The sequence below is a fragment of the Mastigoproctus giganteus genome, chromosome 4 (assembly GCF_048544385.1).
Source record: "Mastigoproctus giganteus isolate SK-2022 chromosome 4, ASM4854438v1, whole genome shotgun sequence".
Taxonomy (NCBI): Eukaryota; Metazoa; Arthropoda; class Arachnida; order Uropygi; family Thelyphonidae; genus Mastigoproctus; species Mastigoproctus giganteus.
In genome coordinates this window covers 90,842,071-90,857,792 of record NC_143578.1, presented here as the reverse complement: position 1 = coordinate 90,857,792, position 15,722 = coordinate 90,842,071, and the positions used below count along the sequence as shown (strand labels likewise).

Sequence of the window (15,722 nt, the reverse complement as noted above, 5' to 3'; positions counted from 1 at the left end):
AATTGCCCAGAATGTCCCATTGCACAGCATTCATAGTTTTGTCGATAATGACTAAAGGGCCCAAGCCAAACCATGAAAGGAGCCCCATACCATGACACTCCTTCCACCAAACTTCATTGTTGGGAGGATACAAGCAGGAACGAACTGTTCCCCTGGCATTCACCACACCCAGGAACGGCCATCAGACTGGTAGAGTGTGAACCTTAACTCATTTGTCCAGAGGACTGTTTTCCACTGATTTACAGTCCAGGATTCATGCTCGTAACACCATGTTAATCGGCTTCTAGTATTTGTTGAGGTGATCGAGTCTGTTGAAGTAATTCTGTTGAACGTGTCATCTTGCATGTCCACTTTTTCAATTGTTTGTTCGAAGCCCAGTGTGCATATTTATAGCAGGTTCTGTGACATGTTGCATGCATAGTACCTGTTTCCCCATCCACGGAGGGATATCCGGATATTAATGGTAGGGCAGTGTATATATATGTTTCTATGTATGTATATATGTATGAACACTGGGTTTTCTGAAAAGAAAATTCAAAGTTTTAAGTTAAAAACAACTAAACTTTATTTTTACATAGACATATAATAACTTTATCATCAATTTGCTATACATAGAACGAATAATTATAAATGATTCTAGAACAAGGGGCCATAATTTCAAGATACGGGGGGGGGTATTTAGACTGGATTGCAGGAAGGTTTGTTTTAGCCAGTGAGTTATTACTGGAATAAGTTACCTACATGGGTGGTAGAGGGCTAACAGTTTGGGGAAATTCAAAGGTCAGCTAGATAATTACTTAAGGGGAAATGCATAGGTTGTCCATTATTTTTTTTTAAATTTTCTTATTATTATTAATTTGTTTTTATTCTTATTATTTTATTTTGGCTGTTGTAGTATAAGCTACAAGCTTCCTTGCACCATGTAGCCATTACTAATGTCCATTAGTGAGTCCAATGAAGATTCCCCTTCCCCACGTTAAACTTAGCTTAATGAAGTGATAGAAATAAAGTTGAGAGGATTTCATTATTTCAAAGAGGATTCCCACTTTCGCACAACAGCGAAAGTGGGAATCTGTGGGACCTCAAATCAGAGATTTTCAACAGGGTGCCTCAATATATTAAAATGATGGCATATTTTCAAATTGCTTTGTGGATAGCCACAGATTTCCTGTATACAAAGATGGAAGTCAGAAACTGCTTGATGCATACAAAGAAAGAAATGTCATGCATCATTGAAATTTCATTTCTTGTATTTCGATTTCTTTCCCAAAAACTAAGGTATAGTAAGTGGAAAATGATTCCATTAAGACATTAAGTCAACGAAAAATTGCTACCAAGGTTTCTGACATGTGTGGATGCTGGACATTATACTTTTGTGTATCTATCCTGCAACATTCTGGACAAAAGTGTACCAAAGAGAGTCATTTACACATTTTTAAATTGTGGATTTTTTTTTTTTTTTGCAATGGTGTACTATATTACTCTAACTTTCTAAAGTGTATTTTAATTAAATTTTAAAAAGTGATAAAAATGTAATTGCAACAGTCATGTATTTTGTAAGGAGTACTTTAGAAAAGTGTTTACACCTTTGATAGAAAAAAAAATTTTCATTTTATTGACCAGTTATTCACATTATTTTAAACAATTCAAGTTTACAAAATTTCTATAAAATTATAAACAAAAGATGAAATTTCATCTTTGTAGTAAATGATATGGATTATTAGGTGAATAAATACGTAACAGGCTCATACACTTAGTTTATATAAATTTGGATTCAAAAAAGTTTGCAAAAGTCAGATCAGTGTGCTAACTGCAGTTTTAATTTTTATAATACTATAAACTAAGATTAGGAGAAAAATATCAATACATGCAAATTAAATGAAATTGATTCTTAAACAGTAAATTGGTCAAAAAAAGTGAATATTTATTTTACATACAGCTCTTTGCTTTCTATAACAAATTATTCTGTACATTTTAAACAGATGACATACTTTGACACCTTTATTTTGCAACAGATTCACTACTACTGCAGACTAGCTACAGCTTTCTGAGCTGCATCAGCGAGATCATTAGCAGTCAGGATTGCTAGGCCACTCTCTGCAAGGATTTTTTTAGCTTCATCTACGTTTGTACCTATAAACATAGCAAAAATAATTTAGGGTGGCTAAGAATTTAAATGCTAAAGGATCAATATAATATTATAAAATCTAGGTGATATCTATTTAACTAAAATCGGACCATCTCCCTTGAGTTGTCAGAAACATTGCAGGAGAATGCATTTCCACACAAAGTAACTGAAATTTTCAAACATTCCAAATAAAGGAAGCTTTTTTGCTCAAAGTAGGATGGAGCCTTCCCTTGTTTGAAAGTAACATGTTTATCAGAATGGTCATGTCCACAATGACATAAGATCCACACTTCCTTCTGATCCACAATGCTTTGCAAGCATTGTGGATCAGAAGGAAGTTCTTATGAACATGAATTAAACCACATTCTGGCAAGGTCATTAGGAGGAATGCACTTTAATTCTGATGACAAAATGGTGTATCTATGGTTCAGCAAACAACCGAAGAAATTCTTACCCTCTGGTATATCAAGGATTAATTTTGTGATGGAAGACCCCATGATGAGGTTTCTCACCACAGATTTGAATAAAGAATTTAAACTTTTGGTTTTCATTTGTCAAACTGTCATATACTGCTCAAAAAAAATGTTTTTTGGGGAATAATTTATTGTGAATAGTTAACTGAAGGCAAATATTTGATACAATAGGCATCAATCTACCACCTTAGAGAGTTGTACATTATGTAAATTATTCAACACTGGTTGAGACTACATCACTCCATTCCCCTTTTTTGGCTTGCTCAGTGGTATAGCCACAGTCCTGAGGATGGCATGTTGGATATCTTCAGTTTCAAGATATTCCTCCACCACTTGAGCTCTATGTGGAGTGCCATTGTCATGTATTAAAAGAAATGTGGGCCAAGCACACCCCTAAAAAGTTGTACATAGGGTTCAAGGATCTGTTCTTGGTATCTCTGTGCAGTTATGGTACCCCCTTTCAAAAACATGAGGGGTGCAGCTATTGATCATTATTCTGCCCCACACGAGAACACCACCTCCACTCTGTCCCTTTCTTTGAGATGTTGGCCGTTGGATGACGAAGCTGGACAGTTGCAGGCAGCACATTGCTTCCATAGTGCTGAGTCAACACTACGTGTTGTCTCAGCACTATGGAAACAGTTTCAGGAGATAGGAACCATTACAAGAACAGCTGGCCAAGGTTGCCCAAGAGCCATGTCAACCAGAACAGACTGCTATCTGGCTCTAACAGTGAGACAGAACCCTGTGATGTCCTGTCATCAATTGTCTCTTGAGTTTTCTGCAGCCACAAGTGAAAACATTTCTAACCAGACTGTTAAGAAGGCACGATTCAAGTGGACTCTATGCAAGGAAGCCAGTAGTTTGTATCCCATTAACCCTAAACCACTACAGAGTTTGTCAAAACTGGTGACTTGGAGCCCTGACAAACAGTTCTGTTCTCTGATGAGTTCTGTTTTAGCCTATAAACAGATTCTAGATGTTACTTCATCTGGAGACAACAAGAAATGCAAAACTGTCCCTCCAACATCACAGAAAGGGACAGAGTGGAGGTGGTGTTCTCGTGTGGGGCAGAATAATTAATAGCTGCATCCCTCTTCATGCTTTTTGAAAGGGGTACCATAACTGCACAGAGATAGCAAGAACAGATCCTTGAACCCTATGTACAACTTTTTAGGGGTATGGTTGGCCCACATTTCTTTTAATGCATGGCAATGGCACTCCACATTGAGCTCAAGTGGTGGAGGAATATCTTGAAACTGAAAATATCCAACAACTGCTGTAGCCAGCACAATCACAGACTTAAATCTGATTGAACATGTGTGGGATGCTCTTGTGCATTGCACTGCACACTGACAGCCAACTCCTTGGTCACAGTCTGCACCAGAAAAATGGGATCTGTTCCCACACAATCTTATAGACACCCTTATATCGAGCATGGTTCACCGCTGTCAGGCCTGTTTAGCTAGTGAGTGGATTATACGCTGTACTGATGTTGTGTGATTATATTTTTGGTAATTCTTATAAAACCCCAATAAATGTCTTATACCTGTCTGTAGTTTTTCAGTATCTCCTTATTTCACCCTTATTCTTTGGTACATACCATATCAAATTTTGCCCCTGCTTCATTGACAGTTGCACAAATAACACAGTGTTTTCTACGTGTTCTGTTAATTTTGTCAAGTAGTAGTAGCAAATGATGCAGGAAAGCAAACTTAAACAGCATCAGTAAAAAACCTTTCTACATCCTCCAATAGTATGTCTAGTTCTTCCTTGAATTTATTTACTACCCACTTCTACAACAGCAGATGGAAATCTGGGCCAGTAATCAACTATCCATTGGCTAAGGGCAAACTTCATCTATCCTTCCTCAATTTAAATTTACACCCCCCTGATATGTGTAGTCTGAAGAAGAGGAAGAATGACATCAGCAATGAGTTTGCTGATTTCATCCATTCAATATGTTGCTCCTGAATTAAATTTGCGATGGCTTTCATTGCTTCTGCTGTATATCACCTAAGTGGCAATCTAGATCATTATAATGAACAAGTGGTCTTTCTTTTATATTTATAGATTTCAAGTTGATTATGAAAATTAATGTGAAATGGCTGTATCCATATTATTTTTTGGAGAGGGAGAAAACGTTTTTCAAAAATTGGTTTACTTTGATAAAGAAGCAAAAATATTTTCTAAGTTATATGGGCAATTGCAATCACATAGCATGGTAGGGTTGCACTTGCTCATATCATTTTTTCTATTGCTGAAGTGGAATATTTTACCATACTCGTTGATCATTCATGTTGCCCAAGTTTACTGGGAAAAACTGATTTGAGAATGTAAAAAAAAAAAAAAAAAAAAAAGCAATAGAAGATCACTACACAATCATCTACATTACGGTGGATGCAACAACTGCATTGTGTGATTGTGTAGTTAAACACAGGACAATGTCACATACACATCTCAGTTGTGAACTGCAAATGTCAACTGAAGTAGCCGATGGATTTTCCAAAGCCTGCCAATTGGAGAGCCATTAGAAGGTTGGAGGTGGAACAGCCAGTGTCAACGTGAGGCATGGTTTGACGTGTCACCATCGAGTTTTGCAATCAGTTAAAGAAATCCCAGTTGGGGTCACAGATCATCGACAATAATGAAGCAAGATATTCTCTCCCTCTTCCCCCATCCATCATAATTAATGCTTGATTGCTGCCCAACTACTTGGATACCTTGTCACAAGATGAATGTGTGTCAAAAACTGTATAAAATTATCTGCAGAAATGTGGATCTTTACACGAGGACACCTGTGGTGTATTCCATTGAGAATGTGGGTGTTCAAACATTGAATAGGAATGGCAACTGATTTTGCAAGTTTTTTTTTTTTTTTAGGAGCATTAGCAACTAAGGCCATATGCGGTGGTCATTCCCTGAACTTTCTGCATCCTCCGTATTTGGTGGTGACAGGCTCGAACCGTGGTCTAATCAAGAAGTATATGCTACACGCTGCTGCTCCTTTCCATATGGTGTATCTACACCTATATTATATAGTAATGTTTATCATGTGCTTGAACGTAGTAAAAAATGGATGAAAGAACTGAAAAATGAGAAAATTATTTTATTAGACATTTTTTATTATAATATGTTAAACAATGTATGGTTAAATAAAATTTATTGAAGTTACACTATATTTTTCAGTTGTACGATAAAGAATGAATCCAGAGTAGTTCGTTTTTTTGTACTTTTTCGGATAAAATTGTGTCATAGCATTTAGTTATGTCTTTAACTTCATGCTTAACATTTGTTGCACGACCATGAAGAAGGTCACAAAAAAAATTGGTCAATTTTCTCAAGGGAAAAAGCATCAATTCTTTAATTTTCAAATCCTTGTAACTGCAGGGACTCGGATACTGGGGACCCCTGTAGTACATCTACTCTGTGTCTGAGTAATCAGAATTAAAGTACACAGAGTTATGCATGTGCATTTTGAATTCAATTAAAACTTTAATTACTTGGAGGGGGGGCTACATTATTGTTCATTATTATGTTAATGAATTGATAGGCATTATATCGCATAGATTAAGTAATTTATTATTGAAACAATACAATTTAAAGGAATTGAACCACCTCAGTGCCAAACGCTTAAACTATTTATGGCTATGTTTTGGGAACTCACTGTTTCTGGCCCATAAATAATTTAAGTGTTTGGCACTGAGGTGGTTCAATTTCTTTAAATTGTATTGTTTTGATAATAATCCACCATGTGATATAATAGTATAGTGTCTATTAATTCATTAACCTAATAATCTATATTTTGTTAACTCCCTGATTTTACGTGTCATTCCAGAGTTTAAGCAGAAGATTTATATAATATATATGATCTAAAATTCAGTAAGATATTACATGAACTTTTAATACTGTAACAATTTTTTGGTATTTGAGCATTAATTAATTAATTAATGCTCAATATATAAGAATCACTATATTACAGAAACAGAAGAAAAGTTGAAATTTGTTGGTTAGTGTTAAGTACAGATTTTTCAGTGGTTAGTATATACTCTGTTTTATTTCTTTAACTGAATAATAAAGAGTACAGTCTATAAAATATTTAAGGGCAAAGGCCTCATGCTACGACGTCAAATAACCTATGCACCGAGGAGAAGCCAACAAGCTTTGAAACGGTGCTGTCTGGGTGGTATCCGCTGAGAATAAGTAACAGTAGTCTTCTTCACTGGTGAAGTGTTACTTATTTGAGGTAGTACAATACCATGGCAACTCGTGAAGGCGATATGAGATATAACCAAAATGATGCCAATTTAATTAATTAATTAATTTAGCTACTTGGTAGATAGCTAAGTTAAAATGATGCTTTTGCACTAACCTATATGCTATATGTAAAGAGTACAGTATATCACTCACCTTCTAATCTGACTACCAAAGGCACTTTTAGCTGAATAGTTCTACATGCATTTTTAATACCATTAGCAATTGTCGCACAATTCACAATTCCACCAAATATATTCACCAAAACTGCTTTCACCTAAGAAAACAAAACAAAAAGCTTCTCAAATATTCATATTAGATAAACGTAAATATACTTATACATAAGGTATAGAATTACATACTCTTTCCCTAAATGAACAAAGCCGATTCTGTATCTTTATATACAAATTTGTACTTGTCATTCAAATAAAATATAAGGCAGCTAGGATATACATGGAATGAATAACTATACCCACACACAGAACAAATAACAATGCTCTCTATGACTGTGGTGCAAGTACACTTGATGTAAGGTAGAAATGACTGCTTAGTTCACACACTGTTTAATAAAATGGGAAATATCCATGTGTGCCCAGAATGGGGGTTATTCAATTTTTCAGTGCAGAGTGTAAACAAACTGAAGGTTTATTACCACATGTTAGCTGTGTATGGGACAGGCTGAGTGAGGAATAGGACATGCTATGGGAATGGTTGAACCACCTAGTGCACATCACGGGGAGTATGTACATTTCCTGGATGAAATCATCACAACAATATATCATAGTGTGTGTATATATATATATATATATAAAAGGGCAGGTCAATAAGTAATGTACTATAAGCTGTAACATCTTTATTATTTGAGATACTGTAACTAGTTCACATAAATAAAATATAATCTTTCAACTTTGTCAAAATATCAACTCAGTGTAAGGGGCACCACACTGGCTGCATTTTCTCCAGCGTTCTTCCTAGGCATTGAATACTGCACTTTGGTAAAAATCAGGAGGCTGTTTAATCCAATTTTTAATGTCAGAAATCAGTTCCCTATCACTCTCAAACACCTTACCACAGGTATGCCTTCAGTCTCCCAAACAAAAAAAAAAAAAACTAATGGAATGAGGTCAGGGCTATAAGGGTGGGTGAGCCATTATGCTCAAACCCAGCTGGATGATCTCTGACAGTGTCATCTGTACTGTGTGCAACGTTGTGTTATATCCTGATGAAATGATGTCCTGCCAATTCAGTTCAGGTCTTTTGGTTTTCAGAGCTCAATTAAGCTTTTCCAGGGACAAGCCATACCTTTCTTTCTTATGTTCCACTTTCCAAGAAATCGATAAAAATGATGTCATTTTTATCCCATAAGAGGGTGGCCATAAGTTCTGTTGATGAGTCAGAAAGTTTGGCTTTTTCTTTACAGGTGATGTTGGGTGTGCCCATTTCATGGATTGTCATTTGGTTTGTGGTTCATAATGGAAGAGACATGTTTCAACACATGTGACCACCTCTTTAAAGCACTTAGGACCACCAGCGCCAAACCTCTCCAGATCATCACAGATCTCTTTCCTCGCAACCATCATCTCTCACATGAGCAGCTTAGGCACCTACTGAGAACAGATTTTTCTGTACCAGTCTGTTGATGATGGTCAAAACACTGCCTTTTGACATTTTGGCAGCTTCCATCACTTGTCTGGTGGTTATATACCTGTCATTTTGAATGAGCTGGTCAGTGAGTTCTTTGTTTTCACTGTTTGTGACAGACGTTGGTCTTTCTTCCCTTTGTTTGTCCTTGATGTTGAAATCACCTTCCCAAAACAATTGGAGACACAGAGAGATGTAGCCAACTGATTTGAACAGGAACTCCATCACACACTGTTGCCAGAAACAGCAGTCCTTTCTCCATCCACATCTTCAGAGATCTAAAACACCAGAAAAATTATATTAGGTGTGTTAATGGGTAATTGGTAGTACAACAAGTGTCACCATAAATCTCCTCCTCTTCCCTTATGCATGCATGTGTGAGTAATTATGCATTATTTATTGACCCACCCTCGTATATCAATATCTATTACCCAAAGACCAAATGCATCAATTAGAAATAAAAATGTCAACTAGCCCCACCAAAAAAAAAAAAAAAAAAAAAAAAACATCCCAAACCCTGTGAATGGGAGGTAATTTAAAATTTTTTTTGATTGACACAGACCATAAAACCAGCATGGCCAAGCAGCTTAAGAACTGGGATAGTTTTTCCTCAATGACAATGCAAAACTTCACACAGCACTTGACATCTAAGTCCATCTGCAGTGGTACAGGTAGGCAGTGATTGAAAACCCACCCACCCATAGGCCTGATTAATTGCTTTGCAATTATCACTCTTTGGTCCCTGTAGAAGGCACCCAAGGAGTTCTACACTGAGAGTACATCTTGCATGACAAGGTGTGGCCAATGTCTTAACATTGTAACTGCTTATTTTTAGTCAGGTGCATCTCTGAACAATCCTTACAAACACAGGAGGCATCAAAATTGTATGGAACAAAGGTAGGAGCATTTTCTAGAATTAAAAATAAGAAAAACATTTCTATAATCTTAAATTTCCTTATTTCTGAGATATAAAAGATTAATCACAAAACATCAAAACATTTTTATGTTAAAATTTATGTAATAAAATAACGACAGTAAAAACATAGGAACCAACACAAATACTGTAGTTGTTCTACTACACAAATCGAACCAGTTACCTACACCACAATAACTGGAAAGATTCATGTATTTGCATTCATGTAAAGATTCAATGTTTGCAGATACATCAAAAAATTTTCAGCTTGATGGGATACCAAAATATAAAAGATTTGTTGCTGTGGAGAGACAACTTAGAGAAACAGATATGCTTGAGCCATAAGAGAAATATTCAACAAAATAATAAAAATTGGTAGAGGGATATTTTGATGAACTGCAAATTCTGAACAGTAAATACTTATTGGGAGCTAAATCATTTTATGATAACAAAAAGTAAGGTAAAAGAGAAACAGATGTGGATAAAAGTGAACAAAATGCCCTGCCTCTATCCAATTATAGTAAATGAAGCTTCAGAGAGGTACATAAACCTTTAGTTGTCATAATGAGCGTATTCTTAAATTCAAAGGAAGTACCTGCAGCTTGGTGAAATTCTGATTCACAAGGGTGGTTCAACAGGTGAAGCTGGTGACCACAGACCTGTAAGTTTAATCTCTATACCAGGGAAAATGATGAAATCAATAGTTTAAAGAAGTAATGCAAGATCTTCTTGATTAGCTACTGTGAGGTTGTTACAAAAAATTGGATGTAAAGAATAATTCTGATATCACATACTTAGATTTTAGGAAGTAAAGCGCTTGATACTATACAACAGAGGTGTCAAACACGTGGCCTGTGGGGCCGCATTTGGCCCACAACATTCCAGAGTGCGGCCCAACCAGATTAAAATTTAATTGGGAAATATTCAACAAAATGATAAAAATACAAGACATGGATAATATTTCACTTTAAAACTAAAAATCATAAAATTCTCTTTTGACCTTGGTTTATGCATGCTCATTAAGTAGGTGAGGCAGCACTTTCCCCTCAACAACTGCTGTTCCCCCCCCCACAGCATGTTCTGTCTCTCTTGCACCAGGTGGAAGAACCTTGAAGGTCGTTTTGAAGGTCACTCCCTATCATTAGACTAGCAGCAGATAAGTGAAGTAGTGGGGAGGGCTTTCAGCAATTTTTCTTCAGTTCAGAAATCCATTCTATGTTAAACAGTAAGCACGCAACGATATTTTGTAGGTTATACTCAACGAGTCTTTACTGCAAGTTATGTAAGGTAAGAAAATTATAAATTTCTTTATAACTACAAATATGAAACTGTTTTCCATCACCAATTTAATTGATCCAAATGTATTTATTTTTAATTTTAACTTATAGGAAGGGTATCAATCAAGTCACATTCTAAGAACAGTAACAAAAGATCCATGTAAGAGCACAGAATTTTTCAGACAAGATGGGAACAAGATTATTTCTTTTCTGAAGTAAACAAGATTTTATGTTTAATTTGTAGACTCAATATTAGTGTCCCCAAAGAATATAATTTAAAGTGGCATTATGAAATACACCGTTCTAAGTATGATCAATACTTGGGTAAAATAAGAGAAGATATATTAAGAAATTTGAAATCTACACTTCAAAAACAAAAAGTATTTACAAAAATATATGAAGACAGTGAGCTGTGGTCAAAGCTAGTTATGTTATTTCAGAACTCGTAGCTAAACATTCAAAGTGTTTTAGTGAAGGTGAATTTGTAAAGCAGTGTATGGTGAAAGCTGCTGAAACATTTCAGCTGCTGAACATTTCATTATCACAAATACTGTTGCAGAAAGAATTGATGAAACTACTGCTGATATCAGTGGAAAAGTTAAAAAAAAAAAAAAAGTGACTTTTTTTATTGCAGTTGATGAAAGTACTGATATTAATGGACTGGCTCAAGTAGCTGTATTTATTCACACATGTGACTATGTATAAATATAGTGCAAGCACTTTAGAGTCACACATGTGATGAAAATCTTACTGTGACTGAAGAATTGCTTGATATTCTCTATCTTAATGGCACTATAACAGGTGAAGATATTTTTAAGGAAGTATATGGACTTTTAGAAAAGTATAGCCTTCCATTATCAATTTGTAGACTTTGTAGAATGTGTGTGGCTACAGATGGTGCAGCAGCAATAACAGGGAAGACAAATGGATTTATAGCTAAATTATTGTCTAAGCAGAATGAAATTGCTTTTGATAGTAAGTTTCATCAAGTTCACTGCATTATACATCACAAAGTGTTGTGCCCAAAAGTAGTGAGAATGAAACATGTGCTGAATATTTTTTAAGAAAACAGTGAATTTTATACGTTCCCAAGTTTTGAATCAACGGAAGTTTTCATTACTTTTGGAAATTGAAAGTGAGCAGGAAGGTTCAATTTACTGGTTTCAGGATTTGGCTTTCATTGTAAATATTACAGGGCATTTAAATGAGGGTCGAAATCAGGTTGTAACATTTATGTGTGACTGCGTTAAAGCTTTTAAGATAAAACTTGGACTTTGGGAAAGGCAACTGAAAAATTGTGATTTGGCTCATTTTCCTACATGTAAAAATGATCAAGGTTCATTTGGTTCTTGTAATTTTTAGCATACTTGCTGATATTCAGGAATTCTATTTGAATTTGAAAGGCGATTTGAAGGATTCAAAATGTGTGAAAACAATTTTTTACTATTTAGCACTTCATTTTCTTCTGATGTTGAGAAAGCAAAAAGTAACATTCAAATGGAATGTTTTGAAATTCAGTGTAACAGTGCTAAAAGAGAAGTGTAGTGAAGTTGGCGTTCCTCACTTTTATTCTTACTTGCCAAGACATTTTTGTTGAAGTGTGCATATTTGCTGCAAGAATCTTTCACACTTGAAGACAATTAAAACTTCACATAGGGCAAGATTAACAAGGGAGCACTTATCATATATTCTGAAAACTGCATTATTACAAAAGCTTATACTCGATATTGATAAAATTGTTTTCTCGCAAACAATATTAAATTAATTTTGAATCTTTTTGTTGCGATATCTTTTGTAGTGATTTTGAATCTATTCGATATTAAAACAAAATTGTTTCTTTTTATCTATAGTTCCTATCTGATTTATATGCATGTATGTGTTAATAAATAAATATAAATACATATATACAAAGGGTACTAGGAAAGTTGCTGGAGAGGCCTTCATCCTGCAGTGGATTGAAAATGGCTGATGATGATGATGATGACTAGGAAAGTTTTGCAATACAGCTTTGTTTATTTAATTTTTTCAAAGTAATTTCCTCTACATTCAATACACCTCTCCATCCTCCGAAACCATCTTTAAACCAGTTCTGCCAAGTTTCACTAGGGAGTAAAGCACACTCGTTGTCCCAAGCCCGTAGAAGGTCCTCATCACTGGAAAACCGCCTTCCTTTTAGCTTCATTTTCACATGCGGGAACAGTGCAAAGTCGCAGGGAGCAAGGTCTGGACTGTAGGGAGGGTGCTCGAGAAGTTTCAGTCCTGTCGTGGTCAAATATTCGGTGCAGGCTTTGGCGCTGTAAGCTGGAGCATTATCGTGATGGAGGTACCAGGTGTCCATTCTTGACTTTGGCCGCAGGTTCTTCATAGATCCAATGACTTTAGGCAGGCATTGTTCAGTATACCACTTAGCTGTGACTGTCTTCTGCATGTCCAAAACGACACGTTCCACAATTCCACTCGATTTGAAAAATACAGCTATCATTTTCTTCTTTACAGATCGGGATTTTCTGACAATTACGGGTGTGTCGTCATCATCAAAGACCCAAACTTTGTTTTGAGCCTTGGTCGGCAGATCGTAATAGTACAGCCAAGTCTCGTCACCTGTTACGATGTTGTTCACATACCGAGATTGTCCCTTATCAAACTTTTTTAACATCTCCCGGCACCAAGTCACACGTCGTGTCATCTGCTCTTCAGTCAGTTGATGCGGCACCCAGAGAGAACAAAGTTTCTTCACGTGCAAATGATCTTGCAGAATCGAACGAATTGCTGGTGCATTTAGGCCCAAAGTATCCTCTATCTGTTGGTAGGTCACTCGCCTGTTTTCGTCAAGCATTTTCCTCACAGCAGTAACGTTTTCCTCCGTAACTGACGTTCGTGGCCTTCCCGGCCTCTCAGAATCCTCCAGAGTGAAATTTCCCCTTTGGAATTCTCTATACCACCTGAATATCGTTGTACGATGTGGACAATCATCATCTAGTGCAAGAGTCATTTCTTCTAAGCACTGGTCTATGGTTAAACCACGCACGAAATTATACCGCAAAACTGTCCTTATCTCATTTCGTGACCACGATGCCATCGCAAGCACTTTACACTCTCACTACTAATGAATAACTGAGCCCATCGACTTGTCGCGGCGGCTACTATGCACGTATGAACATGTCTCAACATGCATCAACAAGCAGCTTCCTGTGATTCATTGTTGCGTCATATTGCAAAACTTTCCTAGTACCCTTTGTATATTGAAAAACAAAGCATTTTCAAGTCAAGTCAATATGCAGCCCACACTGGTCCTCATATAAGGTTTAGTGGCCCCCGTTCCTATTTGAGTTTGACACCTGTACTGTACTGTACAACATGATATAATGATTTTTCATATCCTGAGGAACCCTTATGAAAGGGTTAACATGCCAGAAAAACTTGATATCAGGGAGTGTAGTTAGATTACTGCTAAATTATTGTCAAAAAAAAAACAAAAAAAACATTGATGCATTTCCAGTCTTATTTTCTGGAAATAATATGGCGCATATTTAACCGTTTTTTTTTTTTTTTTTTTTTTTTTTTTGAAATATGAGAATATCAAATCAAAATAAAGTTCACATCTAGAGGCAATATAACTTCTCTGAGCAGTGCAGACAGGCTACCAGGATAGTTCATGGAGTTTTGTCAATGATATACAGGGACTTTGCTAGCAGGAATACGGAGGTGGAAAGTGATTATCCCATCATACAAGGCAATGGTAAGACCACATCTTGAGTACTGCATACAGATCTGGAGGCCTCATTTTAAGATGGATGTACATCTGCTGAAATGCATACAGAGCAGGGAAATGACATTAGTGAAGGAAAGGGGTGGGCTTACCAAGAAAGGCTTCAGTTCTGCAAATTTGGAGACTAGGCACCTGCAAGGTGATCTGATTGAGATGTTTAAGGGTTTGAATGAATTGAGCAAGCTCAATGCTGAGGGCATTCTTCCTCTTGCTCAGATTATTTTGTTAAACTGAACCATTCTCAACAACTATATAAAGTTATGTGTAGCTATTTTTCTAATAGAAGAATAACTGCAAGCAAAACATTTAAAATATGACACAAATATATACTGAAGTTGCCCACAGGGATCTGTTTTGGGTCCCTTGTGTTGGAATATATTTTTGGATCAATGGCTGTCTTGAAGTCATGAGCACTGTCATAAAGTTGCATATGCAGATGATTTAGCTCTTTGTGTTCCTGGCTCCTCCAGGATAGTATTAGAAAATCAAGTTAAGATTATTTTGGATGATTTATGTAACTGTGTTATTACTAATAAATTAAAAATATCTATTGCTAAGACTAAGATGGTGGTATTTGGAGCTTCCTTCAATATTAGAAGACCGTCCAAAGCTTTAATTCTAAGTAAGCAGGTTCAGTATGTTAAATCTTTTAAATATCTTGGAATTGGTTAGATGATAAATTTAATTACACAGTTCATTTGGATAATTTATCTGAGAAAATTAAGTAAGATAAGAAACTGAAAGCATTAATCAGGTGTGAAGGTTAACTCTACAGAGCAACAGAAGACACTTGGAATTTGCTACATTCATGCTATTTGTAAGGAAAGCATTCCTTAAAAAAGTTTAAATTATATAGCCATAAATGGGAAGAGGAGAATACAGATAAAATAAGAATGAATTAACATTGTTAAAGACAGAATCCTCTCCAGTTATAAATTTCTCACTGACAGTGAGAACTGGTGAGATTTGATGCTTCAAATCATGTCTTTCTTGAAAAGAGCTCAAGTTTAAGTTACTTCAAGTTTTCCTTCTACTAGTGAAGTTTACTTATCTAATCCTATCTTTTAATAAATGCTTCTGGAAGATCTGAAATAATTTGAGAAATTCAGTCAATTAAACAAATCCCACTTTGACTCCTGTGTAGCAATTTTCTTCCAAGTGCTAAATTCAAAAGCTTCTGTTGATTATATAGTATACTGTATTTTTCGGTAACTCAGAATTTGTTTATCAGGTCCCTTCTGCCCGTAATAGTTTGAACTATTTACTT

General features: G+C 35.9%; 1 protein-coding gene across 1 annotated transcript in view; it reads right to left on the bottom strand.

Moving 5' to 3' along the window:
• Positions 1 to 1,798: 1,798 nt before the first annotated feature.
• The window catches only part of ScsbetaG (Succinyl-coenzyme A synthetase beta subunit, GDP-forming), a 144,003-nt gene continuing 130,079 nt past the window's right edge, over positions 1,799 to 15,722 (bottom strand). The window contains exons 10-11 of the mRNA XM_090371673.1: positions 7,012 to 7,132; positions 1,799 to 2,133 (exon numbers count right to left, since the gene is read on the bottom strand). Of these exons, the coding sequence (XP_090227799.1) occupies positions 2,024 to 2,133; positions 7,012 to 7,132 (231 nt within the window). The 3' untranslated portion in view covers positions 1,799 to 2,023. The remainder of the gene's footprint in view (positions 2,134 to 7,011; positions 7,133 to 15,722) is intronic.